The sequence below is a fragment of the Podarcis cretensis genome, assembly GCF_951804945.1.
Source record: "Podarcis cretensis genome assembly, chromosome: 6".
Lineage (NCBI taxonomy): Eukaryota > Metazoa > Chordata > Lepidosauria > Squamata > Lacertidae > Podarcis > Podarcis cretensis.
Window position 1 is genome coordinate 17,450,752 of NC_137175.1, and position 26,508 is coordinate 17,477,259.

At 44.4% G+C, this 26,508-nt stretch overlaps 1 protein-coding gene and 2 long non-coding RNA genes across 4 annotated transcripts in view; all 3 read right to left on the reverse strand.

Annotated features, from left to right (window-relative positions):
- The window catches only part of LOC307218087, a 113,456-nt gene that overhangs the window by 54,579 nt on the left and 32,369 nt on the right, over positions 1–26,508 (reverse strand). The window lies entirely within an intron of this gene.
- Positions 15,773–16,575, reverse strand: LOC307218445. Its single transcript, XR_013839976.1, has 2 exons — positions 16,310–16,575; positions 15,773–15,837 (listed from the first exon to the last, which is right to left on the reverse strand). It is a non-coding gene; the product is annotated as an uncharacterized lncRNA (long non-coding RNA).
- On the reverse strand, positions 19,140–24,825 carry PFDN4 (prefoldin subunit 4). Of its 2 annotated transcripts, none has more exons than XM_079980124.1 (4): positions 24,644–24,825; positions 22,074–22,181; positions 21,542–21,682; positions 19,140–19,531 (listed from the first exon to the last, which is right to left on the reverse strand). In XM_079980124.1, exons 1-4 carry the CDS (start codon positions 24,665–24,667, stop codon positions 19,400–19,402), a joined length of 405 nt encoding a protein of 134 aa, XP_079836250.1. In that variant the 5' UTR covers positions 24,668–24,825; the 3' UTR covers positions 19,140–19,399. The 2 variants fall into 2 exon arrangements, with proteins under 2 accessions (XP_079836250.1, XP_079836251.1); XM_079980125.1 differs by lacking the exon at positions 24,644–24,825 and adding an exon at positions 22,280–22,433.

Genomic DNA, 26,508 nt, shown 5'->3' on the forward strand with positions numbered 1-26,508 from the left:
TCTCTCGCTTTAGCACAACAGATTCACACAAAACATGGACTTTTTACAGTTAGGAAAGTGACAGAGAAATAAACTAAAAGATGTGGGATAGACAACAGATTAACCAGAAGACATACAACATTTGCATAGGCTGCATTCAAATAACAATTTATTCCATCTTCCTTTCACTATGTTTGTGATCTTTCACACAACATAAAAGACACCTCTGGAAATCTCAGCACTTACTTCTGCGATATCCGGGGGAGGGGGGAGATCCCTTTGCAATCCTAGAAACTCAGAATATTGCGAGAGTTTTGTGTTGCAAGTTTCCTAGAGTTTTCATGGATCTGCAGCATAAAATGATTGTTGGAAATCAGGACAGAAGCACTGGCATCACAAACCAGTAAAGCTACCACAATAAACCTACATCTGAATGCAGCCATAGACAAATCAGGCTGGATTCAGAATGAATGCTCCTTGTTATATAAGCTACCTGCAAATGAATCAGAACAAATGCTCAATAAAGACATTATCTGTGTAAGTTCTGTACAAGCAAACCAGGATGAGTGCTCAATAACCAGGTCATCTGAAGTAGTCAAGAGCACAGTTAGGAGACTATGCTTAATCTCAGGGGGTTGGACCCACTGCACTTAGGTCTCAGTGAAATCAATGTGAGAGGTTGTTGTTGTTGTTGTTGTTTAGTCGTTTAGTTGTGTCCGACTCTTTGTGACCCCATGGACCAGAGCACGCCAAGCACTTCTGTCTTCCACTGCCTCCCGCAGTTTGGTCAAACTCATGCTGGTAGCTTCGAGAACACTATCCAACCATCTTGTCCTCTGTCGTCCCCTTCTCCTTGTGCCCTCCATCTTTCCCAACATCAGGGTCTTTTCCAGGGAGTCTTCTCTTCTCATGAGGTGGCCAAAGTACTGGAGCCTCAGCTTCAGGATCTGTCCTTCCAGTGAGCACTCAGGGCTGATTTCCTTCAGAATGGAGAGGTTTGATCTTCTTGCAGTCCATGGGACTCTCAAGAGTCTCCTCCAACACCATAATTCAAAAGCATCAATTCTTCAGCGATCAGCCTTCTTTATGGTCCAGCTTTCACTTCCATACATCACTACTGGGAAAACCATAGCTTTTACTATACGGACCTTTGCTTGCATGTGAGGGGTTAGTCATGAATAAATAGTTCATGTCCCATTGGTTTCAATGTGACTAACTTAGGTTAGATCTAAGTGTGACTAACAAAAGTTGGCTCTAACCCAGTATTCTTCTTTTCCATTCTCATCTACCAGTGTTTGTGTATATGTGTATTTTAATGGTGGCTGCATCCCATGTTCAGAATTCTGGAGCCTGCAAGAGGCAGAATAGTTGTATTATTCTGTAGGCAGTATAAATGATTTAAAACGTATGATGGCACATTTACAATTATCATTGCAAAAAAAAAAAGGGTTAATTAACAGGGTACTTAATCACGCATTCAGCCCACTTAAACCTCAGGTTTAAATGCAATTTTCATGAATGGGCTTCAATATTTATATTTGTCAGGGCTCTGTAAGTTGTGAGGAGATCCTTAATGGACTTGAGGAAAAGAGATAATTTTCTGGCCAAGCAGAGTCTGTATGATAAAATGCCAGATCCTAGGTAACAAATGAATGTAACAACCTTTAAATCTTTTCCCACAGATAAACGGATGCATTTTTCATCATCCTATTACTGCGACTCTAGATGGGCGAGTGCCTCCCCTGACTTCCCATGCGCGTGTCTGATTTACAATCCTGTATGGAAAAAGCGGAAGACAAATGTTGACAAGATGATAAACAGGCTGAAATAATATAATTTGTTCCACGTCATTTGCATGATGTGTCAGCATACAGATCATTCCCGAAATTACCCTGGGCAAATCTTTTAAACGATTGCTGCTGGATCGTTGATGGAGTTGCGACATGTTATCAGGTTTAATTTCCGCTCCCGATACGCACAAGAAATCTTTAAGGAACCCGGTGAGATATAGAAGCGGCGGGTTTCTTAAACTAGTGCCATGTCCATATATATTCAAATTAGGACTGCCACCCGATTAAATAAATATTTATCATTACTCATATGGGTTTGATCAGTCAGTTACATTTGCATACATTTAAATGTAGGTAAGAACAAAAGTAGTGCAGGAAGAATTATACCTAAGCACCTTTCAAAACGGGTGGGGAGCATGTTGCCCTCCAGGTGTTCTTGGACCACAGATCCCATCAGCTCCAGGCAGTATGGCCAATGGTCAGGGATGATGGGAGTTAATGGGATGATGGGAGTTGTAGTCTAACAAATGAATCAATCAATCAATCAATCAATCAATCTTTATTATGGTCCAGAGACCCAACAAATCATTACAAAGCAATGCGCAATTCAGACAGCACAAGCATTTTGTTCAGACTTAAAGATAGGGATCATTGGTTCTTGCAATGTCTAACAACATCTGGAGGGCCACAGGTTCCCCACCCTTTTCTAAATTACCGGTATGGAGCAGCCATAACTCCAGAATAGAGCACCGGCTTTGCATTCAAACAGTCCCAAACTCTATCCCTTAAGGTTGTATAGAATTCAGAAAGATCTTGCAGTCCAGGCAGCACCGTGATGTCAATCTGCCAAGAGCCCATTGTCCCTCTATCACGGCTGCCCCTCTTCCTCCCCATGGTGGAACTAATTCATTCCTCCATCCATGACACTCTTCAGCATTGTCATGTCTTCCTCTCTCTGCCCCCTTTTGTGTGGGAACCTTCTGTCCATCCATCCTTACTTTGATAGCAGACATTTAAAAGATGCAGGAGAGGGAGAATAAGAAGGTGGGAGCAGAGCAATGGTCTATTTAACTGTTTATAACAGTATTCACAGAGTGTATAGAAGCTGTGAATTGGCCAGACTCCCTCCTAAGGAAGAATTTCATATGGTCTGAAACACAAGGGTGTTGGCAGGAAGGTTCCCACTATCCCTGAATGGCACCACTGATTAAACCAGGGTTAGTCAACACCACCATACTGGCTAACTCTGGTTTAATCAGTGGTGCCATTCAGGGATAGGGGGAACCTTCCTGCCAACACCCTTGTGTTTCAGACTGTGCTTGCTAGGGCTGATGGGGGAGTTGTATTCCAGCAACCCCTGGAGGGTACCACATTGGCTACCCCTGGATTAAGGTCTGTTGAAATTCATAAACCGAGTTTGTGAGTGTGTGTGTGTGCGCGCGCGCGCGCGCATTTGCATGCATGCATGTGACAGAGTCTATTCTTTAGAGTCATTTTCTTGATTGAACTAATTTACCTTGAAGGTTAATGTATTCTAAACTAATTCAGAGATTAATAACCGCTTAAAGATATATGAAAGACATTTTGATGTATACGAGACTAGTGTCATAACCTATTTTATTATCTCTGCAATGACTTTGGGAGTTCATCTGATGAGATTTAGGAGGAAATTTGATTGCATGATATTCAGAATGACAGGTGCATAGAAGGAAGCATTTTCTCCCCTCTCGCTTTTAATCCTAGATTCTCGCTCCTGTTAGTATCAAGACTGAAGAGGTAATTCTATTTGCTTATATTACATTTTCTACTGAATAAAATTTGTTTATTCACAAGAGGACAAATGCTCTCTCTCTTCAAGCATTTCAATTATTATTATTTTCTGCAGGATGTTTACAGAAGTCAAACCAACAATCGCAAGTACTAAAAAGGGAAAGTGAATTCTTCATCTTGAGGTTGGTGTGACAATGACAGGTCTTTGGCCCACTGTGTGCATGTTTGTATTGAGTTAGCAGGGATGGCGGAGACATAGGAACATACTGATCCCCGCTGAATTTGTGGCACAATTTGTTGGGAGACAACTTGAACACACAATGCCTCCTTAGATAGAGTCATCAAGTCCTGTACTGTTGACTCCAAAATCAGGCCAAACTGAGATTTGTGGCTTTGAGAGATATGTGAGCAGTCACCTGGCTGCCCTCTGCTTCAATGAAATACAAACTTCACGGGTTGCAAATTTGAGACATTTTTGTTCAGCAGGGTTGGGGGACTAGTCCAAAGGGAAAGGGTTAAAGACTCCATGTCTCAACTCACTGCCCTGATGAGACTCATATCAAAAAGAGGGGTGGATCATCAGAAGACTAACAATGAATCTCCCAGAATTCCAGTCTATTCCAGTCTATTCTCCCTTCCAGTTCTCTTCTGAGTAAACAGAAGAGTGCTTTTTGTTCCTAGTCACCTGAAAGAATTGAGCCAACAATTGAGGTTGAGTCCCACAGCTCCCATCATCTCTGACTATTGCCTGTGGTGACTGGTGCTGATGGGAGTTCATAGAATCATAGAATCATAGAGTTGGAAGAGACCACAAGGGCCATCGAGTCCAACCCCCTGCCAAGCAGGAGTTGTGGTCCCAGGCATCTGGAGGACACTGCACTGGTTACTCTTGTGATAGGAGATGAAGGATGTAAATAAAATTAGTCAGTGGATAGCTGCAAACCCACATATATAGGTAGGAGGGCCTGGGGAAAAACAGCTATTTATGATGAGGTCTACCTCCAATCAGTAGAGTGTGAAACTCTTAATCTCATGGTCTTGGGTTAGAATCCCATGCTGGGCGAAAGATTTCTGCATTGCAAGGGGTTGGAGAAGTTGGTTCTCATTGTCCCTTCCAACTCTACAATTCTATGATTCAGTCCAACACCACCTGCCTGACTCTGGTACACTGTGAAAGGTTTCTGGTCACCAAATATATTTGGGCTCAGTATGAATTTCCCTCTCAAATGAACATATTGGTTTAAGGCAGGGATGGGAGAGCTGCAGCCCTCCAGATACTGTTGGGCTCCAACTCCCATCAGTCCCAATAAGCATGACCGATGGTCCAGGATGATGCATGCTGTGGTCTCACAACATCTGGAAGGCCACAGGTTCCCCATCTCTGGTCAAGGGCCTGAAAGGGTGCAGGGGAGTCTTTAGCATATGCGCTGCCGGGGTGCAAAGATCCACCCAGCGCCCCCAAGTCTGAGAAGCGCCACCGCTGGTGCGGTGCGTCTTTGGTAAATGAACTCACAAAGTCGAAAGTGAAACTGTAGGTATACAACTCAGTAATACCTGGGTATATATATATATTATTTTTCTAGCTTGATCAAAATTATTTAATATTTCATAACAGGTAGATAGTTAAGAGCTTAGGCGGCAGGCGCCCCCCAGAATTCAGCGCCCGGGTTCCCCGCACCCCTTGCACCCCTGGGTAAAGGCGGCCCTAAAAGGGTGTTTTGTTTGATTTTGCCTACACCACATTGTTCAGGATAAGTTATTAGGTTTGGCAGGATACTTGAGTATAAGCAGAGGCCATGCGAGTTAAAGAGGAAAAGTGGAAGACAAACAAAGCGAGGCAATTTCGGAGAATAAGTTGAGTACCCTCACATCTACACATTAAGGGTGCAAGGCTTAGAAAAAGAGTTCCACTCAAGGCCTGTCTGGCTCATCATCAACATGAGGGGAATGTTGCAGGAGGAATTCCCCCAGGAAGCACTGGTTTGGTGGGGAACAACTATTCCATGGTAATGACAGGGGCAGCCTCTTTTTTTTTTTTTTTTGAAATAAAATGGCCCTTTGTGCATAGAATTACACAGGAAGTGATGTGCACCATTTTTAAAGCATTTTGAACCTGTGCTGTGGAGGTGCCATGCTTTGAAGAAGAAGAAGAAGAGTTTGGATTTGATATCCCGCTTTATCACTACCCGAAGGAGTCTCAAAGCTGCTAACTTTCTCCTTTCCCTTCTTCCCCCACAACAAACACTCTGTGAGGTGAGTGGGGCTGAGAGACTTCAGAGAAGCATGACTAGCCCAAGGTCACCCAGCAGCTGCATGTGGAGGAGCGGAGACACAAACCCAGTTCACCAGATTATGAGTCTACCGCTCTTAACCACTACACCACACTGGCTCTTTGAAGCTGCTCTAAGCAGATTTACACTATTAAAGCAAGGGAGGGAGGGAGACAGAACAGCTCTCCGTACATCTTGTAAGTGCTGCTCCGTGGTATGTGGGGTTGCCCCCAGAACTATCTTTTTAAAAATCCACAAAGAATGAGGACAGGGTATACTTTAAGATGTCCACATGTGGAAACAGTACAGAAGAGACTAGGGCAGATTTATCTCTCCACAGCCTAGACATGTACTCACCAGTTTTGCATCTGAAGGCTGATCTTTCTTCTATTGAATGTAGGTCTTGGTGCTTAGCTTTCTGATTTTGCTTAAGCAAGCACATCAATAGGTTATGTGTACGTTCCTTAGAAGGATATTTATGTGCGCTCGTGGTCCAATGCCTTTAACCGTACATTACATCTATTAAGTCTTCCTGTAAAGTTTCTTCAAGGAAACTTACACTATGAGTTTCTCAAGGCCAGGTGAAGACCTCTCTCTTCTCCCGGGCTTTTTAAAATGCCACTGTTGCTGGTTTGTAAGTACTGCATGCTTACTGACTTTAAGCTGTTCTATGATTTTATGCTGATTTATATAAATTTTGTGCTGGTGTTGCTTTTCTACGATGCGTGATTTTAGCACTGTTGGTTGTGTTAGCAGTCTATTGATTTTAAATTTTTGAGCTTCCCAGAGGACACAGTTGACTGGGTGGCATAGAAATGCCTAACTAAATATGTAAGAACCCCACAAAATGTCTTGTATCTTCATTACTGGGGTCTGGGTGAAGTCTTGTCTAGGGTTCGCCTTTCAGGTCAAGCTTTCTCCCAGACCTGTGAACCGTGACCTTCTATAGATGCAGTTGCCACAATTGTAGCAGACATTGGAGCAGGGCAGCAGCACTTACCTGACCTTCCACAGAATCATAAAATCATAGAGTTGAAAGAGACCCTGAGGGTCATCTCGTCCAACCCTCTGCAATGCAGGAATCTCAGCTAAAGCATCTATGACAGATGGCCATCCAACCTCTGCTTAAAAGCCTCCAAGGAAGGAGAGTCCACAACCTCCTGAGTTTGAGTTCTACTCTCCAGAGCAGAAGAAAACAAGCTTGCTCCCTCTTCCATGTGACAGACCTTAAGATATTTGAAGATGGCTATCATGTCTCCTCCCAGTCTTCTCTTTTCCAGGCTAAACATACCCAGCTCCTTCAAGCGCTCCTTGTAAGGCTTGGTTTCCAAACTCTTGACCATCATTGGGGTGGACAAGGTGATGGCTAGGTCAGTGCAGTGCAAACACACTGATGGGAGTGCTGGATTGAATCTGCTGGTGTGTTTGCACCATGTTTACCTCACCCCTTTCCCTGCTGGTAAGCTGCAGTGATGCTTGTACCTGGGGTACAATTGCCTTACCCATTGTAACTGTGCTGTAGATGCACAGGAAACCTTTTGCATGGAAAGCATGTTGTCGGCTACTAAGCTACGGCATCTGTTAGCTCTGAGCTGATCCCAAGCCCTGACAACATCCACTGCCTGCTGTCATGAATCTTTCCAGATGAGAAAGTCTAAACTCAACCGTTGTTACACTTTTGCACTGCACTGCAGAGGACTTCAAGACCCACACAGTAACCTTTCCTTAATGCAGAGCTGGGCTTCTGTCTAGGACACAAATGCCAATGATCACACCACAATAATGAATGTCAGAATTGCCTGGGTATCTGGTGTCAGCCCAGAAGCATGAATAACAATTTGCATTCTTTTGACTCATAAATGTGTTTTGGTGCAGCTGAGCTGTCAGGGTTAATTTATGTGTTTTCCCCCTGACAAGTTCTCATTTGCAGACTAGTTTACAGTGGTTCTGCTTAAGGAGGAAGCAGGATGATTACCATTTATTTTCTGAGCATGCGGCTGAAAAATTGCCAGGGTATAGGAAGACTGCTTCTCTGTCACAAGAAATTAAGCTGCGTTAAGGCTTCCAATTTTGTTGGTCATCTGAGCTTAGTTTTAATTGAAGCTTACATACACACCGTTGGAGAATTTGAGACCCGTTCTCAGAGAATATTTGGCAAAATGTCTCCACCCTCAACTTCTGCAAATGGTGCAGAGAATTTTGAGCAGAACCATGGATACAACCCAGAATGCAAAATAATATTCGAAAAGGAAGCAATATTTTGGAGGAAAAGCTCAGTCCTCTTCTTTTCACCCACTGATCCCTGCATACACCATTAGGAATGAAAGGTTGTATTCATCACTGCCATGCCACTCACACATCCAATGTCTGCTTGCAGAAAGGAACATCCCCATCCTCTCCTTTGCAACCCTCTCTCTCGCCATAAAGTTGGCTCTAGGGGTTGGGGACCACCCTGAGCAGACTTGGAGAGGGGGAACACACTTGGAGAGGAGGGGAAGGGAAAGTTCTTTGTGTTAGCAAAATGCCTCTTGCGCAGCATTGCATACAACACTATCAATATTCTGAGCCAAAATTTCTCAGAAGGTCTTCTGAGCCATTTCAGTTTTTGTCCCCCCCCAAAATGGCTGGAGAATTCTGCCTCTCTAGAGGATGTTTGGCAAAATGTTCCCCTCCAATTTAACCTGCAAATGTGGAGAGTTTGGGGGAAGTCCATTTTCACTCATCCCTGAAATGAAAACCTGAAATTCTGATGAGGTTTTCCTGCAGGTTTCCTATGAACACGCTGCTTGTTACCATTAATTTCCAAACGGAACAGTGTCTGGCCCCAAAGCCCTTGAACTTATATCCCTGTAACTTGGCAGGCTTCATCCACCCTGGACATTTGTGTAAGAGCTGAATCCGAGCCAAACTGACAACTCCCCCTTCCTTCAAAGAAGTTGGATGCCAAACTGCTTTGCACATTCTGAACCATCACACTAGGTCTCCCAGTGTAACCGATGCACAACAGAGATGAGTCTTTTCAAATTTATCTATAGCCCTTGCGAGTTTCTGTAGATTATAAGCATGTGAGAGGCACATGTCTCATCTACTCTTGACCAGCATCTCAAGGTCTTCAGGGGACCTGTAAGCAGGTAGCAGCTGGTTCAGCAGCACAGGTGGGCCTGTGTTGCTGACCTGGCTTCCTTGTGCCATGCACCACTGCCAGCTACTGAGAGGTCCAAGGCAGCAGGGAGCTTGGGATGGTGCAGACACAGCATCTGGAGCAAAAACTGCCGCTACTTCATGTAAGGATGTTTGTCTGATGATGCTTACAAACCTTCTCAGAGACAGGGCCTCACAGGGCCGCTGCCTTCAAGAAGACTTGTATCCACAGTGAGACAAACATCCTTACAAGTCCTTGTTGCTGAATGTAGCAAGGCCAATGGCCTGAAAGACCTTGAACCTCCTACTCCTTTTCAAAAAGTGGATCTTATAATGAAAGACGGAGATGCAAACGCCATCTTGTGCTCAGCATGGCATCGTGTATGCAAAATCTGAACGGAGAAGGCTGGAAACAAAATGACTGCATGGCAGACACAGAAGGAACCACTATTATGCACTGCGCAACATGGAACGAGATAGGCTTTCAGACATCCACACAATTAAAGTAAACAAGACTAAAAATAACCCCAGAGAGGGAAACAAATTGAGCAGAGAATATGATTATATCTAATTTCCATGGACTTCATGTCATCTTGCACTCTCAGTGTTGCTGCCGTTTCAGCGGAATAATAACTATGTTGTTCCTGTCTAATCATTTGTTTCTCCTGTCCCAAGGAACAAATTGAAGCAGGAATAAAATGAGGCTGGGAATGGAAATGATTCGAGTCTTGCCAAATCAGCTGTCCAGGTCAGACTAAGGATGTGGGCTACTGTGACCAAATCTAGGCATGTTCTGTAGCCCAGAGATGCTTAATACCATGGGATGGTGTGGAGAAAGTAGATAGAGACGTGTTTTTCTCCCTCTCGCAAATGAAGCTTGGTGTCAGGAGATTCAGGGGAGATGAAAAGAAGTAATTTTCCATGTGGCATATAGTGACGCCATCAAATTAAATTGCTTTGAGTGGGAACTAAGCATAAGACCATGGATCAAGGCCAGTGGTCCATTCATTCCAGCATCCTGTTCTTACAGTGGCCAACCAGATGCCTGCAGAAAACACACAAGAACATCATGAACCCAACAACACTCCTCTCCTGCAATTTCCAGAAACTGGTATTCAGAAGCATTACTGCCTCTGACTATGGAGAATAAAGCTATCAATGGCTACTGATTTGACCTCCGCAAATCAGTCAATGGGGAACCAAGTGAGAGAAGACTATTACTATTCCTTACAAATCCCAGAGTTCCCTGTGGAATTGGTTGTTAAACCACTCAGGGAATTGTAGCTCCAGGAGGTGGAGCATAGGGGCCTCCTGGCAACTTTCAGCACCCTTAACAAACTACAGCTCCCAGAATTCTTTGGGGAAAGCAGGGCCGTCTTACCCATAGGTTCTAGGGGTGCGGGGCACCCAGGCACTGGGCTCTCAGGGGCACCAGGCCAAGAGTCCAGGGCCCGAGATTTGAGTCTGGGGAAGAGCACGTCCATTGGTCGGAGCCCCACGGCAGGCTCTTCTGCTGCAAGTTCGGGGGCTACCGAGCCAGGAAAACGCTGAGGCAGCCAGTCGGCTCCGCCCTCCTTCATGCCTGGGACTGGGCAGCCGGGGTGGGCGCCGGGTGGATCTTTGAACCCCGGCACCGCATATGCTTAAGACAGCCCTGGGGTGGGGGGAGCCATGACTGTAAAAAACAATCTGATAAAAGCACAATAAAATTATGTTTATGGAAGTTCTGCCTTACAGAGTCCTCTGTGTTTCCCGGTCTCTGGAGGTCTACTTCTCCTATAAGCATTCAGTGAATGAGTGAAGTGAATCTCTGGATTCTGCAGATTTGAGAGATTTCGAGGTGTAGCAGGGAGGAGAGTGGGCATCACAGCAAAGTTGGGCTCAAGCTGGTGAGGAGCCCTTCTGAGTACCTTGCCTTTGGCCAGTTCCTGTGCTGCTCTACTACTGCTAACCAGGTGTGGCTGGAGGTATTTAGGCAGAGGATGAATGGCCATCTGTCAGGGATGCCACAGTTGCATCCTACACGAAGCCAGTCGATCAGCTGGATGACCTCCATTTTCCCTTAGAGATAAAAAAAGAAACCCTATGTAATACTTCATAGCTCCATGGATGAGTGGCATTTTGAGAATTCCCCCCACCCCAATAGTCTACAGATTTAGTTAATTCCTAAAAGGGAAAGTGGAGAGCCTTGAAAGCAAGCAGTGCTGATGACCAACACAAACTGAATTTCAGATGAGAAATCATGAACATTCGCTCCCGGACTTTACTCTATGAGGGACGCTCCCCTAATCAGGGGGGGAACTGATCAATAGCATCCGAAGCAGTGTGTCATGTAGCATCTAAACACAACCTAAATATTGGATATTTGCAAGGAAACAGACAGGAAGGAACGAGGGGGAATTTAGCCACTCATCCTGAATAATTAACCCACCGGAGAAAAATCACGCTTGTTTTCTCACAGCCAATTTGTGACTCCAAATGTACCCGGTAAAATGTGCCCCATGAATTATTTATCGAGTTCTGATAGAAGGCTTTAAGCAAGAAAGCTCTCCTTCATCTGTGTCCGTCGAACTGAGATGTGCTAATGAAACGGCTTGTCGTTTTGGAAAGCCGGTCCCCTGAAGGTAGGAATAACCTTTAGTGGCCCCTGTTGAGTGCCGAACAAAGCATGCCTCCTCCATCCCTTTTGTTTCGCTAGAGTTGGAGATGCTTCATTTTGCCTTGGATCTGGGCCAAGGTCTGGGGAAGAGCTGTTATGGGGTTGCCATTCAACATAGCAGCCCTGCAGGATGAATTCTTTCTCTCTCCACTCAAATGTGTACTGCAGCTTACCACATTTCTGCCGAGACCGTATAACACCGGTCCTGAAAGATCTTCATTGGCTGCCAGTACGTTTCCGAGCACAATTCAAAGTTTTGGTGCTGACCTTTAAAGCAAAGCCCTAAACAGCTTCGGTCCAGTATACCTGAAGGAGCATCTCCACCCCCATCATTCAGCCCAGACACTGAGGTCTGGCACCAAGGGGCTTCTGGCGGTTCTCTCACTGCGAAAAGTGAGGTTACAAGGAACCAGGCAGAGGGCCTTTTCAGTAGTTGCGCGTACCCAGTTGAACGCCCTCCCAACAGATGTCAAGAAAATAAACAACTACCTGATTTTAGAAAACACCTGAAGGCAGTCATGTTTAGGGAAGCTTTTAATGTTTGATGTTTTATCATGTTTTCAATATTCTGTTGGGAGCTGCCCAGAGTGGCTGGGGATGCCCAGCCAGATGGGCGGGGTATAAGTAATCAGTTGTTGTTGTTGTTGTTGTTGTTGTTGTTGTTGTTGTTGTTGTTGTCTCCTTATGCTGTGCACTCCTGTGGTACATAACTGACTGCCAAGCGAGGGCAGGGGGACACACAGTGCAATGGTGTCAGAACATTGGGCCGCTTCAGAACTAAGGGTGGGGGAGAAATTAGATTTGGTGGGCATCTGAAGGAGAATCTACCCAAGTCACACTTTCCAGAATAATATGCAAACTGAAACACAGCCAGCCATCAAAATTTACACTCCTCCAAGATTTGCAATGCAGCTCTCCACCCAAGTAGAGTATACAAAAATGCATACATTAAGGAAAATGGCAAACATGCATTATACTCGGGGAATCAGCTTGCAAAAATGGGTATACTTTGTCCAAACTGCACGTAAAAATGTGTTAGGAGAAATTTGCACTAAAATGCTGAAGAACTTTCATGAGGATTAAAAAACCAACCAACAACAATAGTGCAAATTGCTGCAGAAACATGAAGATCTGGAATAAAAGGCTGGAAAAAGTAGAAACTGAGAAAACTGTTGGAATGTTGCATGTGAGAGTCAACTGCATGCCAGCAAATTCAGGTCATGCAATTGCAGTGGATTTGGTGTTTTTACACAACAAAACCACTTCCTAATTATTTTTACTCAGCGGCAAAGCAAAAAAAACAACCCACACACTTCACCAAGGGTAAATGTGCCACAAGCCACACGCAAGCCTTTTCCAAACATAGGAAGAGAAAGAAAGAGAGAGAGAGAGTCTGTTTTATTGTTGTTAGCCGCCCTGAGCCCGGCTTCGGCTGGGGAAGGTGGGATATAAATAAAATTTATTATTATTATTATTATTATTATTATTATTATTATTATTATTATTCCAACTGCAAAAATTGAATGACAATATATTCCAGGCTTCTGGTTCCAAATGCTTGATGGCACAGCTAGTTACTATGAGATTTTCCATATTTCAGTGAAATGGGGTAGTCCCAGGGACCAATGAAACAGCTTTCTTATTTTTCAGTTTATTTCTTCACTGTGTTCTTCCAAATGTGCCAAATTAAAAGATCCGGAATCCACAGACTGATAAATATATGATGTTGATGCTTGTTAGCACAACTCTCTCTTAATTTATTATTACGTTGAGATCAAGCAGCTGTTAGCAGTGCTTAGCACCAATTTTGCATGCATTGGAAGGAGACGTCCATCATCCAGTGGCAGTTTGCATCTACTTGGCGCGCTATTTTCAGACTTGCACGGTCCCTTTTTTCAGGCGGTATGCCAAGCCATTGCATGTAGTTAAAAAAGAGAGAGAGACAACACCCCACAACTGCTCACATCCACCTTAAATTCATCATTTTTTTTAAAAAAAAAAAAAAGTTAAAGGAGCCCTGACAGTTAAGTCCAGTCACGAACGACTCTGGGGTTGCGGTGCTCATCTCGCTTTACTGGCTGAGGGAGCCGACATTTGTCCACAGACAGTTTTTCCAGGTCATGTGGCCAGCATGACTAAGCCGCTTCTGGCGAAACAGAGCAGCGCACGGAAACACCGTTTACTTTCCCACTGGAGCGGTACCTATTTATCTACTTGCACTTGACGTGCTTTCGAACTGCTAGGTTGGCAGGAGCTGGGACCAAGCAATGGGAGCTCATCCCGTCGTGGGGATTCGAAACGGCAACCTTCCGATTGGCAAGCCCTAGGCTCAGTGGTTTAGACCACAGCGCCACCCACATCCCTAATAAATTCATCATTGCCACTGGCTAAAAGCTTCCTTGCTGCCTAATTTTCCAAGCATTCTGTCTGAAGTGACAAACATCCAATCAACATGCACAAATGGAGCATAAATTTAGCTTCAGTCGCTAGTGTTGGACACCGCCTCTGACGGATGACATCAGGACACCTATTTACATCTGTTTGATGATTTTGCACACTTAGCTCTCCTACTTAAAAAAGAGAGCCATGCCTGGCATTGGAGCCACACCCTCCTGCAAGAGCTGAAATGGTGAGGAGGGCTATAAGAAGGTAACAGCCCCTGCTGAATTAGACCAAAGCCTTATCTAGACCACCTTTTGGTTTCCCAGAGTGGCCAACTAGATTATGACGACGATGATGATCAGTTGGATTTCTTACCTGCCCTTCACCATAAGGTCCCAGGGCAGATTAACAATATAAACATACAATATTAAAATCAATTAAATCCGAAAGACAACTGAAATAGATCCTGCAAGGCTTTGCAAAGAAACTTATACCTCAAGGTTGGAAGGATAAATACCCACCTTTGCTCCTCAGTGCTCTGAAGATCTTGCTCCTTTCTATGTTCAGATGTATATCTTATGAGTGTCCATCTCATATCAATATCTGTTTGGACCTATGGAGTGCTTATATTAATTTATACCCTTAGGTCAGGTTAATTGGGTTAGCTTTATTGTTAATGTAAGCTGACACTGTTTCTTTTGGTTATATTTGCATATATATATATATATATTTAAAAAATGAAAATCTGTTAAAACAACTTACAATTTGAATGGGGTAGATTCCAAGATGATAGATAGACAGATAGATTAGACAGCTAGATCTTGGGCGTCAAAGGCCAGGATAAAGAGATGCATGTTCAGCATATACCTATGGGAATCTCACAGGTAAGGCATGTGTGAAACAGCCTTCTCCAGTCCCAATGACTGGTGTGCTGGAGGTCCCACCTATCTATCACGACTAGTTGCCATTGAGACCATTATCCTCCATGTATTTGTCTAATCCCATTTTAAAGCCATATAAATTGGTGACCATCACTACCACTTAGGGTAGCAAATCCCATTGTTTTTAACCATGCACTGTGTAAAGCAGTGCTTTCTCTTGGCTGGTTCAAAAATCACTCTGGAGGATAATGCAGGACAGAATTGCTAGCTATGCAGTTAAAGACTGTGTTCGGCTCTCCATTCACACATTCATCTGGGGCTCTAGTGCCGGTAATCTAGTGTCTAGTGTACCCAAGAGATTCTGAAGCATGTGTGAAGTTGGCCTTTGTATCCACTGAATGCTTCTGCCTTTTGAAAACATATGTCCAAAGTTTCTTCCTTCCGTACAAAACTTTTAATTGTGTTATTGGGCAGCAGAGATTGAAGAAACACAACCCAGAATCAAAGTGCACAGCTTATTAGTTTACCCCCGAGTGCTAATTTTAAAACAGGCCAATATTGAGCCTGCTGTCTTTGTCCACCACTTTTCAAGCATTGCCTTTGCATGTGGTGCTTAATAAGCCTTCTTTGGCACCAGCTTATTGCCCTGGTGTTTCCAAAGAAAATTATGTTGTGTTGTTCAATGATTAAAGAAAAGGTCTCTGCTGGTTACTGACTTCTTGCTTCTGCAAGTGGGTGAACTATAAGCGCACGCACACAAGGAGAACAATAAGTTACCTGAACTATTTCGAGATATGAACTCACATACACATAATGAAGTCCAAACTACATGTGGCCCCCATGATAAGATCTCTCAACAAATTTCTTTGGTTAAAAATAGCCACAGGAGGAGGGGGCGAATTTGATCAGAGCACAAAGTGGTGTTTCATTTTTATTTTTCTCAAAGGAGAAAAAGGTGCCAAACACTTACCGTATTTTTTGCTCCATAAGACACACTTTTTCCCTCCTAAAAAGTAAGGGGAAATGTGTGTGTGTCTTATGGAGTGAATGCAGGGGGGAGGCAGGCAGGAAAAGCCCCCAAGAGCCACACACAAGCTCTGTGCGGCTCTTGCGGGCTTTTCCCCAGGAGCGAGAAGGGACTGACGCGGCCAGTCAGTCCCTTCTCCCTCCTCGTAGAAAAGCCCGCAGGAGCCGCGTGCTCCTTAAAGGGGGGGGGGAATTGCCATAGTCGTGCGCAGCCTCTCCCGGCCGGAGAGGTTGCGCGGCTAAAGAGGAAGCCAAGACAGCGAGCGGGATCCATCCCGCTGGCTGTCTTGGATTGTGCCATAGCCGCATGCAGCCACTCCCCGCCTGTCCAAATAATTTTTTTTCTTGATTTCCCCCTCTAAAAACTAGGTGCGCCTTATGGTCCAGTGCGCCTTATGGAGCGAAAAATACGGTACATGATACAAAGTACAATTACAAACAAACCATATTGAAAACATTTAAAATCTGTTGGCGGTAAAACAAACCTTAGCTACAGCTCATGGTTTGCCTGCAATGAGATAAACCATGAGCAAAAGATCGGATGTATCACTAAGCCGAACCATGACTTAGCTCACAGCAGCATGGCAGCAGCAAGATTGGAAGAGGAGCAAAACAGCCACAATCTTCTCTCCAGCAAGCCACAATACATTTGCTCATTCTTGCTGAACCATAGTTTGGCATAGCTGTCAACTTACAGATTTGAAAATAAGGGACCAGCAGCCAAAATAAGGGACCGGCAGCCTCACCTGTTCCAGGCACTCCAGTCTTCCTGTCCTCCTGCAGTCTGGTCAAACTCATGCTGGGTAGCTTCGAGAACACTGTCCAACCAACTTTGTAACCAGAGGTTCAACTGAATAGAATCTGAATCACATACACCACAAGGCCTATGCAGCCTCAACTTAAGATGGCTCTGCGGCCTGGCTTTGCATTGCAAAGTTTGCAGCAGCACGTGCAACAAAATGGCGTCCAGCATTCAAAAAACCCCTCAGCTTGCATTAACTAGCCACAAGGCATGCAAGCTCCACCCCCCAGTCGTTCTTACGACTTCTTATTGGGTGAGCAACACAGCCAAGCAACACAGTTGGAGCCTCCCTCCTCCCTGGCCGGCAGGGAGGGAGGGAGAGGAGCTGCTTCCTTTGAAATTTAAGGGACATCATTTAAGGGACATCCATCAATAAGGGACAGCAGTGGGACATGGCGCTGGAATAAGGGACTGTCCCTTCAAATAAGGGACACTTGACAGCTATGTTACGTGCACAAACTTGGTCACTGTCAGAGCGGCCAAAGCTGCTTCTTCCTGCCATTTTCATTTCCATCCTGAAAGATCAGCCCATCCTTGTCTTGCTGAGACAGTAAAGACCAGGTCAAAAACATGCAAGGAGGCATCTAGAAGATGGCTGTAAGCAAATGTTTCTGCACTTTCCTAGTGGTCCAAAGGACTAATATGAGCCAGCCACAATGGCAAATAGATTGCTGAACATCAGCTGGGGAGACTGGAGTTCCAAGTCTCAACCTAGTGGTGCAGGGCCCCACTCAGCAGAATAAGCAGAAGGGTCCCCAAGCACATGAGCTGCCTTACCTTCTGAAGTACCTTCTGAAGATCAAGCCTAGGATCTAAAACTGCCTATCTGCACCACCAGCTCAGCCAAGAAAGTGGCCTTGGGTCAGACACTACCTCTCAGCCAAACCTACTCATCACCGGGTTCTTGGGAGGCAAGAGTGGGTGGAATGAGAGCTCCCTGGAGAAAGGACAGCCTACTACATGAGTCTCTCATTTCCTGTCTGATAGCTCAGTCAGTACAGCATGAGACCTTTAATCTCAGAGAAGTGGGTTTGAGCCCAATGGGCAAAAAGATTCTTGCATTCCAGGGGATTGGACTAGATAGCCCTAGGGCTCCCTTCCAACTCTACAATCCTGATTCAACTGACAGAATGGTTTGAAGGCACACGACGCAGCTCAGAGCCTGCCAAGTTGTTCGCTAGTGAAGAACACTAACAAAGTAAATGGCACTCTGCTCTGTTCTTCCCTGTTTGCTTCTTGGCTTTTGAAAATTGGGTTTGGAACCGACTGAAATAATCTGAACCACTTACTATTGTAGGGGCAAGATAAGTATGTGATGTTCTGCTGCAGAGGTGAGCTAGAATCCAAGAGCAGATGGAAAGCCCTGCTGGTGGCACTGAAGTCAAGCATTCTGCTTCCCATAGTGACCAACCGGTTAACCCCAGGAAGACACAAAGAAGACATGAGGGAAATTACGCTCTCCTGCTATCGCTCCCTAGAAGCAGGTAGTCAGTGGCTTCCTGAACATGAAGGTTCCATATCACCCTCTTGAGTAACAGCCATTGACAGACCACCTCTCCATTAATTTATCTAGCACAAGCCCCTCTTCCTGCTGAAATGAATTTGTGGTTCTTTGGCAAATACGGCAATTTATTCTAGGGAAATCTCTTTGCCCGATTCTCTGCCTAGAGATAGCTGGCATTCTAGTGCCATCTTCTGGACAGTCAATAATAGCAGTTTGCTTCATTAGCCACAAAGGCACAGAAGACAAGGTTATCAGTGGTATGTTTTTCTCATATACAAATGTCCTGGGATTTTCTACGCTTATGCTAGGCACCTTACATGTGTTTTTGAACATCATGAAAAAAGACTGCTCCATCCCCTGTTTCCCCCCATTCTGCTTTACTTAAAGACTGTAGAGGCCTTGCTTTTCCATTTTTAAATGGCACCTGGTAAATCAATAGCCATGGTGTAAAAGTAAGTGATAGGGAAGAACTATTTGACCCTACATTTTTATAACACCAATGCTGGATGTTGCAATGCAATTAACACATTGAATACAGGAGATTCAGCACAATTATTAATTTAAAAAATTGCACTTAGGGGTGTTTATTCTAAGTGCTAAGATATTCTCTGGTGGCAACCAGGTATCCATAGGACTTCATTGTCTCAGTCTTCACAACCAGCGTAGTACGTCAGTGTTATGAGCCCCATATTGTAAACGAAACCCTAAGATCGGTTTATCCTAAGCTCACAGGCAAGATGACATTTGAGCTGCCTGCCTCCTGGGTCACAGCTCGGTCCCTCTGCCTCTATATTCCCATTACCATTAAATTGAAGGTGTTCAAAAATAATGATTGCCAGAAATAAGACTGATCATTGAGTCTACAGAGCGATTTCACACCATCCTGTTGTTATACTACATTATTTTTGGAAGGACATTTTAAGCACAAGACGCAATAAGTTTGTTTGACTTTTATTATCATTTCAATAAGCCTTTAAGCACCCAACCTTGATAATGCACCTGCGGAATTTGGATTTATTCACTTAACATATATAAATAATGATACATTTGCAAAATAAGAATGCCGTCTTTAAATACATGAAACCGACAAGTGAATGCATTTTTCCTGAAAACGAACAAATATGTGGGGCTTCTCAAAACATTATTGCAAGAGCAGAATAATTAGTACAAAAACAAAATACTATTTCTACAATATTTAATTATCATCTGCCTCAAGATTTATATTGTTGCCGAACTTTGCATAAAGCTGGACTTTGAGGTCTGATAATATTCTCTGGATGGATTCTACTCGTGACTCCAAAGCGCCAATTTCTTCCTGCAGGTTTTTCTGAGAAAAAGAAGAAGAAAAAGTAACAACCCCAAACAAATCATAAAAAACCACAACTGCCTAACATCCAGTTCTCAGAAGAAACCTATAGATTTTCTACAGGACCGGCTATTATAAATGACAAGACACTATAAACAAGCTTTTTGGAAACACATTAATCAGGCTTAGGGGTTTAGAACATTATTATTTTTGTAAAAATCAGAATCAGAGGAAAGGCTTCCTAATCTGTCCGAGCATAGACTCTAGAGCTTTTTAGAATAAAGCAGAAGAAAGATCTGTGCAGCTGCTTGGAAAACAGGATCAGGTTGGATAGAATGGGAAACTGTGGCTTAACAAACTCCAGGAGTCTGGCATTAAGGCATGAGTCAGGAGGGAGAAGGGAAGAAAGTGGTAGTCATTACTGATCTAATAAACAATGGTTTATAAGACCAAGACTGATGCATTTCAAGTGATCCTAAATGAAATCTGACGAGCTTCATGAAAATCAGTTTCAGTCAGTTTTGACCACTATTCTAATTGTAACTTTTTTTCAAGATGGGGAGAACATAGCTGGTTGTATCCAGAGTTAATCAAATTGGGGGCTGCAAAAGCTGCCTTCCCCATCCTCTCCGGCCCATGGCAAACCCCAGCCTCCACAAAATTTTGGGGAATTCACCTTCCTGCACCACAGCCCACCTCCATGAGCAGGTCCCCCAGCCCCCAGTAGAGTATTTTCAAAGATAAGGAGGCTCGGGGGGTGGGTGGGAAAGTCAGCTTCCACCAGCATCATTAGGCACGCTTAACTCTGGATCCAATCCAGCGAGTTTTATACTTAAACCAGGAGCATATATATTAATGATAAATACGAAAGCAAATGTATCAATGTTCCACTGAAAGGCATACATACTGAGGTGTTAAGCACTGGAGTTCAGAGCCACTAAGTTTTTCCAAATCCTGCAAACCTAGTTTTCCATAAGGTGGTAAACCTGTGTATGAACAGTACCACTTTAAACTGCAAATGGGGGCTCCCAATAATGATCTTCCATGTGAAAATATTGCCTCTCCCAGCCTGACCAGGAAATGTCAGGGAACCTGGGACCTTTTGCATGCAAAACAGATGTTCAAATGTGGAGCTATGTCCCTTCCACCTTTGCAATGGAGTAATACATTCAAGATGCCAGCTTAACACCTCAGTGACGACTAGGCTCACAACCTCTAGTATCAGTACTGGGGGAAATGGCTAATCAGGTGCCAGGGAACAGGGCTGGCAACCGGTTGGAGGGGCCCTGCCCCATCCACCTCAGCATCTGCCTGCTGGGCCTTACCAAGCAGTGGCATGGGTAGGCATCACTGGAGAAATGAAGATGGCAGGCTGCTGCAGCCTCGCCCCAGCTTGTGGCTTCACTTCACAGCACCAGACTGAGCGCTACCAGCCTACTGCCCTAGTGAAAATGCGTAAAGAAAAAAGAGAGACACCAGCAACCAGTGTCAGCCCAGAGGGCCCTCCAGGGCACATGAGCCCTGGCATTTCACAGGAAGTTGCCATACACTATGACAGACCATTGGCTCATCTGCCTTTATGCTGTCAATACTGACTGGTAGCATTTCAGACAGGGCTCTCTCCCAGTCCTACCTGAAGATGCCAGAGACTGAATCTGGGACCTGCAAGCAAAACTGATACTCTGCCACTGAGCTGTATGCATGTCAGCTTCTGACACCAGGCCCAACTTCGTATAAGGCAGCTCCCCATCTTGCTACAATGGTGGGGCAGTATGGGGGCAAACCGGCCTGTTAATATGGATGCTGTGTCTGTCCTATGCAGAAAACCTACACAGCAGAAATGTTTAAATACTACAGTATTTAATATTATTTAGTATAGTAACGAACAGAGAGAAGAGGAGAGAGAGGTGAAGAGAGAGAAGACTCTTATCAGGTTTTCATCTGCCAGACTCAATGATGCTTCACACACAAAAAATTTTTGCTGCATCACTGACAGGACCCACAGAAGATCCACAAGGAATAAGCACCAACCTTTGCTTCCTCCAGCATCTCTTCTGTTTCTTCCTGTGGGTGGCTAATGAAGACATCTCCAATTTGATAAGGTATCAGTAGTGAATCGTCATCAAGCATCATGAGGTCATCACATGCATCTTGCAAGTTCTGAAGCTGTTTCTGTGATCAAGAGATCAGTAACTCTCCCATCCAGTTACTAATAGCATACTAAAAACTGTAACCTACTAATTTTAGCATGCCTGAAGAGTTGTGTACATAAATATATGTGCTTCCTAGTGAACACCAGAAAACATTAATCACAACTTTGATTTTTTTATTTGACTACTATGCATTTTCAGTTACCCAGTTTGACTTGCACTGTGCCTATTCATTCTGCTACCAACGTTAAATAAACAATGCATTTCCAAAGAAGTGTGGAAAAATATAAAATTTCCCACCTCACATCACTGGAAGTTCCACTCAGTTAAATGGGACCTTCTACACAGCTGGGCGTGCTTAGGATTTCATACAGTGAACAGATTCCCATCCAGAGGCTTTATAGTAAGGGTACCTTTTTATCCTCTATTTCTTCTTTCAGTTCTGTAATTCTGCTGGTGTTTCTTGCGAACTTGTTAATTTTCTGTTGATCCTCAAAGGTAACATTGACATCTTCTGCTGCCTGGAATAGACCAACAGAAACAGGGAGAGCTCAATACACATAACACACAAGACAATCATATGTGTTTTCAATCCAATTATGGAACACAGTGTGCTCACCATTAAAGTCTCTGCTTTAGATTAGCTAGTCAACATATCCACATTTTACCAGCATTATTTTCCAAAGGATTTCAAACCAGCTGGCTACTTTAAATTCAACAGAAGCAAGACCAGGAAGGAAACAAAAGCACATTAACAAGGAGCATAAGGACATTTGCAGACAAACACCTTGGGACATTAGCAAAGACAAAGTGACCCTAGGTAACACCTGAGATCACAAAGGAGCCAGTGTAGTATGCTGGCTAGTGTTGTACTAGGTCCTGAGAGACCCAAGTTCAAATCCACACTTGGACGTAAAGCTCACTGGGTGGCCTTGGGTCAATCACTGTCTCTCGAACAATATTGTTGTGGGAGACAGAACCACATACACTGCCTTGAGCGCCTTGGAGATGAATGTAACATTAGAAGCCGACACAAGTAATAAATGTGAAAAATTTGTCTTGGCTAAGTTAGGCTGCATGGATTTCAAAAGGGACACAATTAAACTAACTTTGTCTGGATCCAACCGTAGTAAACAGATAAAATAAACAATGCCCTATAGTTTATAATGGGGTGTGTGCATTTTTCTCCCTCAGTGCCCTTTGCATAATTGTACAGTAATCAAGATGTTCAATGCTGTCACATGTGGATTGAATTGACACGACAGATTTCTATGTATTAACTGCATGTATCAATCGGCTTACCAATGCAAGGATACGTCTTTTCAACTCTTATTTACTGTGAATGGACACTGCTAATAATATAATTAGAACTGTCTATAATTTTCTGCATTGCATGTCTGTCTGATCGTACCAAATCCCAACACACACACAAACAAACACACAAAATGTACCCACAACTCAGGAAAACACTTCCTGTATCTGATAAAGTGGACTGTAACCTGCATGCCATAATAAATGTGTTGAGTTTTTTGTTGTTTTGCAGCAAGGAACTAACATAGGTGCCCCTCCAGAAAGCCCTTCAAATGCACAAAACACTCACCACCCAATACTCAACAAGTATGTCCAAAAGGCCAGATTCTTTGTAGGGTGAATACCAGCCTGTTTGTACACTCCAACTTGGGAGCAATTCCTGTTAAATTTATTGAGACTTTCTTCCAAGGAAAAATGCACAGGATGAGGCAGCGAGTCTTACAACGGGATCTGTTTGTATGTACCAAAGAAAAGATTTAGCTAAAGCACGTTCAGCAACATCTAATATCTGGATAGATGGATAAAAGTAAGGTTCTGTACTAAGGCCGGAAGAACCAGCTCCACAAATATATGATGGGAAACAGCTAGAGTGCTAGCAGTACATGTGAAAAGGCCCTAGAGGGCTTTATGGACCACAAGGTTAACATGAGTAAATAGTGTGATGCAGCAGCAAAAAAAGCTAATGCTATTCTAGGCTGCATATAAGTATAGCGTCCCGATCAAGGGAAGTAATAGAACCACTCTATTCTGCCTTGGTCAGACCACACTTGGAATACTGTGACCAATTCTGGGCACCACAATTTAAGAAAGATGTTGACAAGCTGGAACGTTTCCAACTAGTGGCTCCTGTCCAGGTCGGTTAACTGCCTTAATTTAAATGTTGTGAGGGTCCTATGCCCTTTTGAAATGTGTGTTTTTTGGGGGGGAGGGGGTTGTTTTTATTTTGATTGTGTATTTTGTGGTTTTATATTTTGATTTTATTCCGCGAACCACCCTGAGATCTCTAGGTATAGGGCAGTATATAAATTAATTCAATCAATAATTTAATAATAAATTGCAGAGGAGGGCAAAAAGAGCCTGAAAAACCAAGCCTTATGAGGAACGGTTGAAGGAGCTGGGCATGTTTAGCCTGAAAAAGAGGAGTCTGAGAGGAAATACCCATCTTCAGATATCTCAAGAGCTGCCACATGGGAGGCGGGAGCAGGCTTGTTTCCTCCTACTCCGGAGGGTAGGACTCGAACCCATGGCTTCACGTTGCAAAAAAAAAAGGGAGATTCCGACTCAAACATCAGGAAAAACTTTCTGGTAGGAAGAGCTGTTCAGCAGTGGAACCGTCTCCTTCAGGAGGTGGCGGACTCTCCTTCCTTGGAGGTTTGTAAGCAGAGGTTGGGTGGCCATGGATGCTTTAGCTGAGATTCCCGCCTCGTAGGGGGTTGGGCTAGATGACCCCCGGGTGTCCCCTCCGACTCTAAGCTTTTATGGTTCTGTTTGGCCTCGGGCCAAAGATCGTTATTTGGGGGGGAGAGAGAGGCTGAGTCCCGAGGCTTCCCGGTCCCGCCGCCTCGCCTGGCCCCCCTCGGCCTCCCTTCACAAGGCAAAGGCCACAACCGGAGGCGCCTCCGTAGCCGCCACAACCTCTCCCTCCCCGGCCTCCCTTCAGCAGCTCACTCACCGCTTTCTTCATGGTGGCCGCCATCTTGGGGACTGAACTACGTCCTCTCCTCTGGCGGGGGAGACGGATCCCCCACTCGGCTCTCCCCCAACCCGGTTTTTGTTTTGTTTCTCTCCCCTGAGGAAAAATTAAAACATACCTCGGGGTTATTTTGTTTCCTCGAAGGGAATTTCGCTCCCTCCCCTCAAGCTTATCAGAGGGTACCACCCCCCTCTCTGCGGCAAATGTTGGTATCGCCCGGCTTCAAAGGAGAGGCGGAGGGAGGAGGCGAGTGCCGGTTGGCCGGCAAAAATCGAAGAGGGAAAGCGCATGCGCCCAATAGGTCCGGTTACCGCGCGCGGCGAGAGCCAGCAGGTGGCAGAGCGGACACGGGGAAGGGTTTGGGATTTTGCAGGTTGGCGCGGGAATCTGCCGCGCTCCAGATGTTGCTCCCAGCATCCCTGACCTTGGGCCATCCTGGCAGGGGTTGATGGGACTTGGTGGTCCCGCAGCATCCGCCCCACTTGGGAGAGATCTTTTTCTGATTTAAATTAAATTTCTAGATGTGCATATGCTGGAGGAGACTCTCGAGAGTCCCATGGACTGCAAAAAGATCAAATCTATGCATTCTTAAGGAAATCAGCCCTGAGTGCTCACTGGAAGGACAGATCCTGAAGCTGAGGCGCCAATACTTTGGCCACCTCATGAGAAGAGAAGACTCCCTGGAAAAGACCCTGATGTTGGGAAAGATGGAGGGCACAAGGAGAAGGGGACGACAGAGGACGAGATGGTTGGACAGTGTTCTCGAAGCCACCAGCATGAGTTTGACCAAACTGCAGGAGGCAGTGGAAGACAGGAGTGCCTGGCGTGCTCTGGTCCATGGGGTCACGAAGAGTCGGACACGACTAAACGACTAAACAACAACAACAAAGATGTGCATCTAAATTAACGTCACCGTGTAGCATGCACAACTCTTTTTGTGCAACACTTGTATGTCTTCTCGCATCCTCTATGCTGGTGGCGAAAATCTTTCTTTTTTGGGGTGGAGGTGTGCCACAGACACATTGTTTATTTTATTTATTCACTTTATTCAATTCATAATACATCAGTGGTCTGTGATACCTAGCCGAGATTGAAGGTCATTGAACTCAGCAGGCCTTTATTATTTAAAAAAAACAAACAATCATGCACAAGTTTGAGCTATGAATCAATAAAAAATGCAGAATCAAAATACTAAAACAGGCTACAGAGCAGTGCAATTATAGGGAGAGAAAAGGTTTGTTAAGCAAAAGATAAAAACACCACTGTTCCCTATAGGTGAGAATGCAACAAGAGATCTATGTAGCTGGAGTGAAGCCACTTGCTTCAATGGTGGGAACTTCCAGATTTCCTGACTTGCTTATACGTAGAAAAAAATCCCTAGTTGTTCCCTTTTTGCTGTAGATATCTGCAAGTTGCAACCTGGCCCTCTGTCCCCTCTGAAGATATTACAGTGGTACCTCAGGTTAAGTACTTAATTCGTTCCGGAGGTCCGTACTTAATCTGAAACTGTTCTTAACCTGAAGCACCACTTTAGCTAATGGGGCCTCCTGCTGCTGCCGCGCCGCTGGAGCACGATTTCTGTCCTCATCCTGAAGCAAAGTTCTTAACCTGAAGCACTATTTCTGGGTTAGCGGAGTCTGTAACCTGAAGCGTATGTAACCTGAAGCGTATGTAACTTGAGGTACCACTGTAATTAAACATAACAATTGTCTTTATATAATAATGAATGGTTCTCCCTCCACAATTTTCGTGGGGGTAATAACTCTCTAATCCACCTTCGACATTCACTTTGTTTTACCAACTAGTTCTGTATTCTATAATACAAGAAAAAAATCACGTCAAGC

What these genes read in the sequence shown, in the direction of transcription:
- PFDN4 (XM_079980124.1), bottom strand. Translation starts at nt 24,667, where the DNA reads ATGGCGGCCACCATGAAGAAAGCG. An exon ending in AAGAAATAGAGGATAAAAAG is followed by an intron (nt 21,683 to 22,073) that starts GTACCCTTACTA and finishes TCTTGATCACAG; the next exon opens with AAACAGCTTCAGAACTTGCA. An exon ending in AGATGCTGGAGGAAGCAAAG is followed by an intron (nt 19,532 to 21,541) that starts GTTGGTGCTTAT and finishes TCTTTTTCTCAG; the next exon opens with AAAAACCTGCAGGAAGAAAT.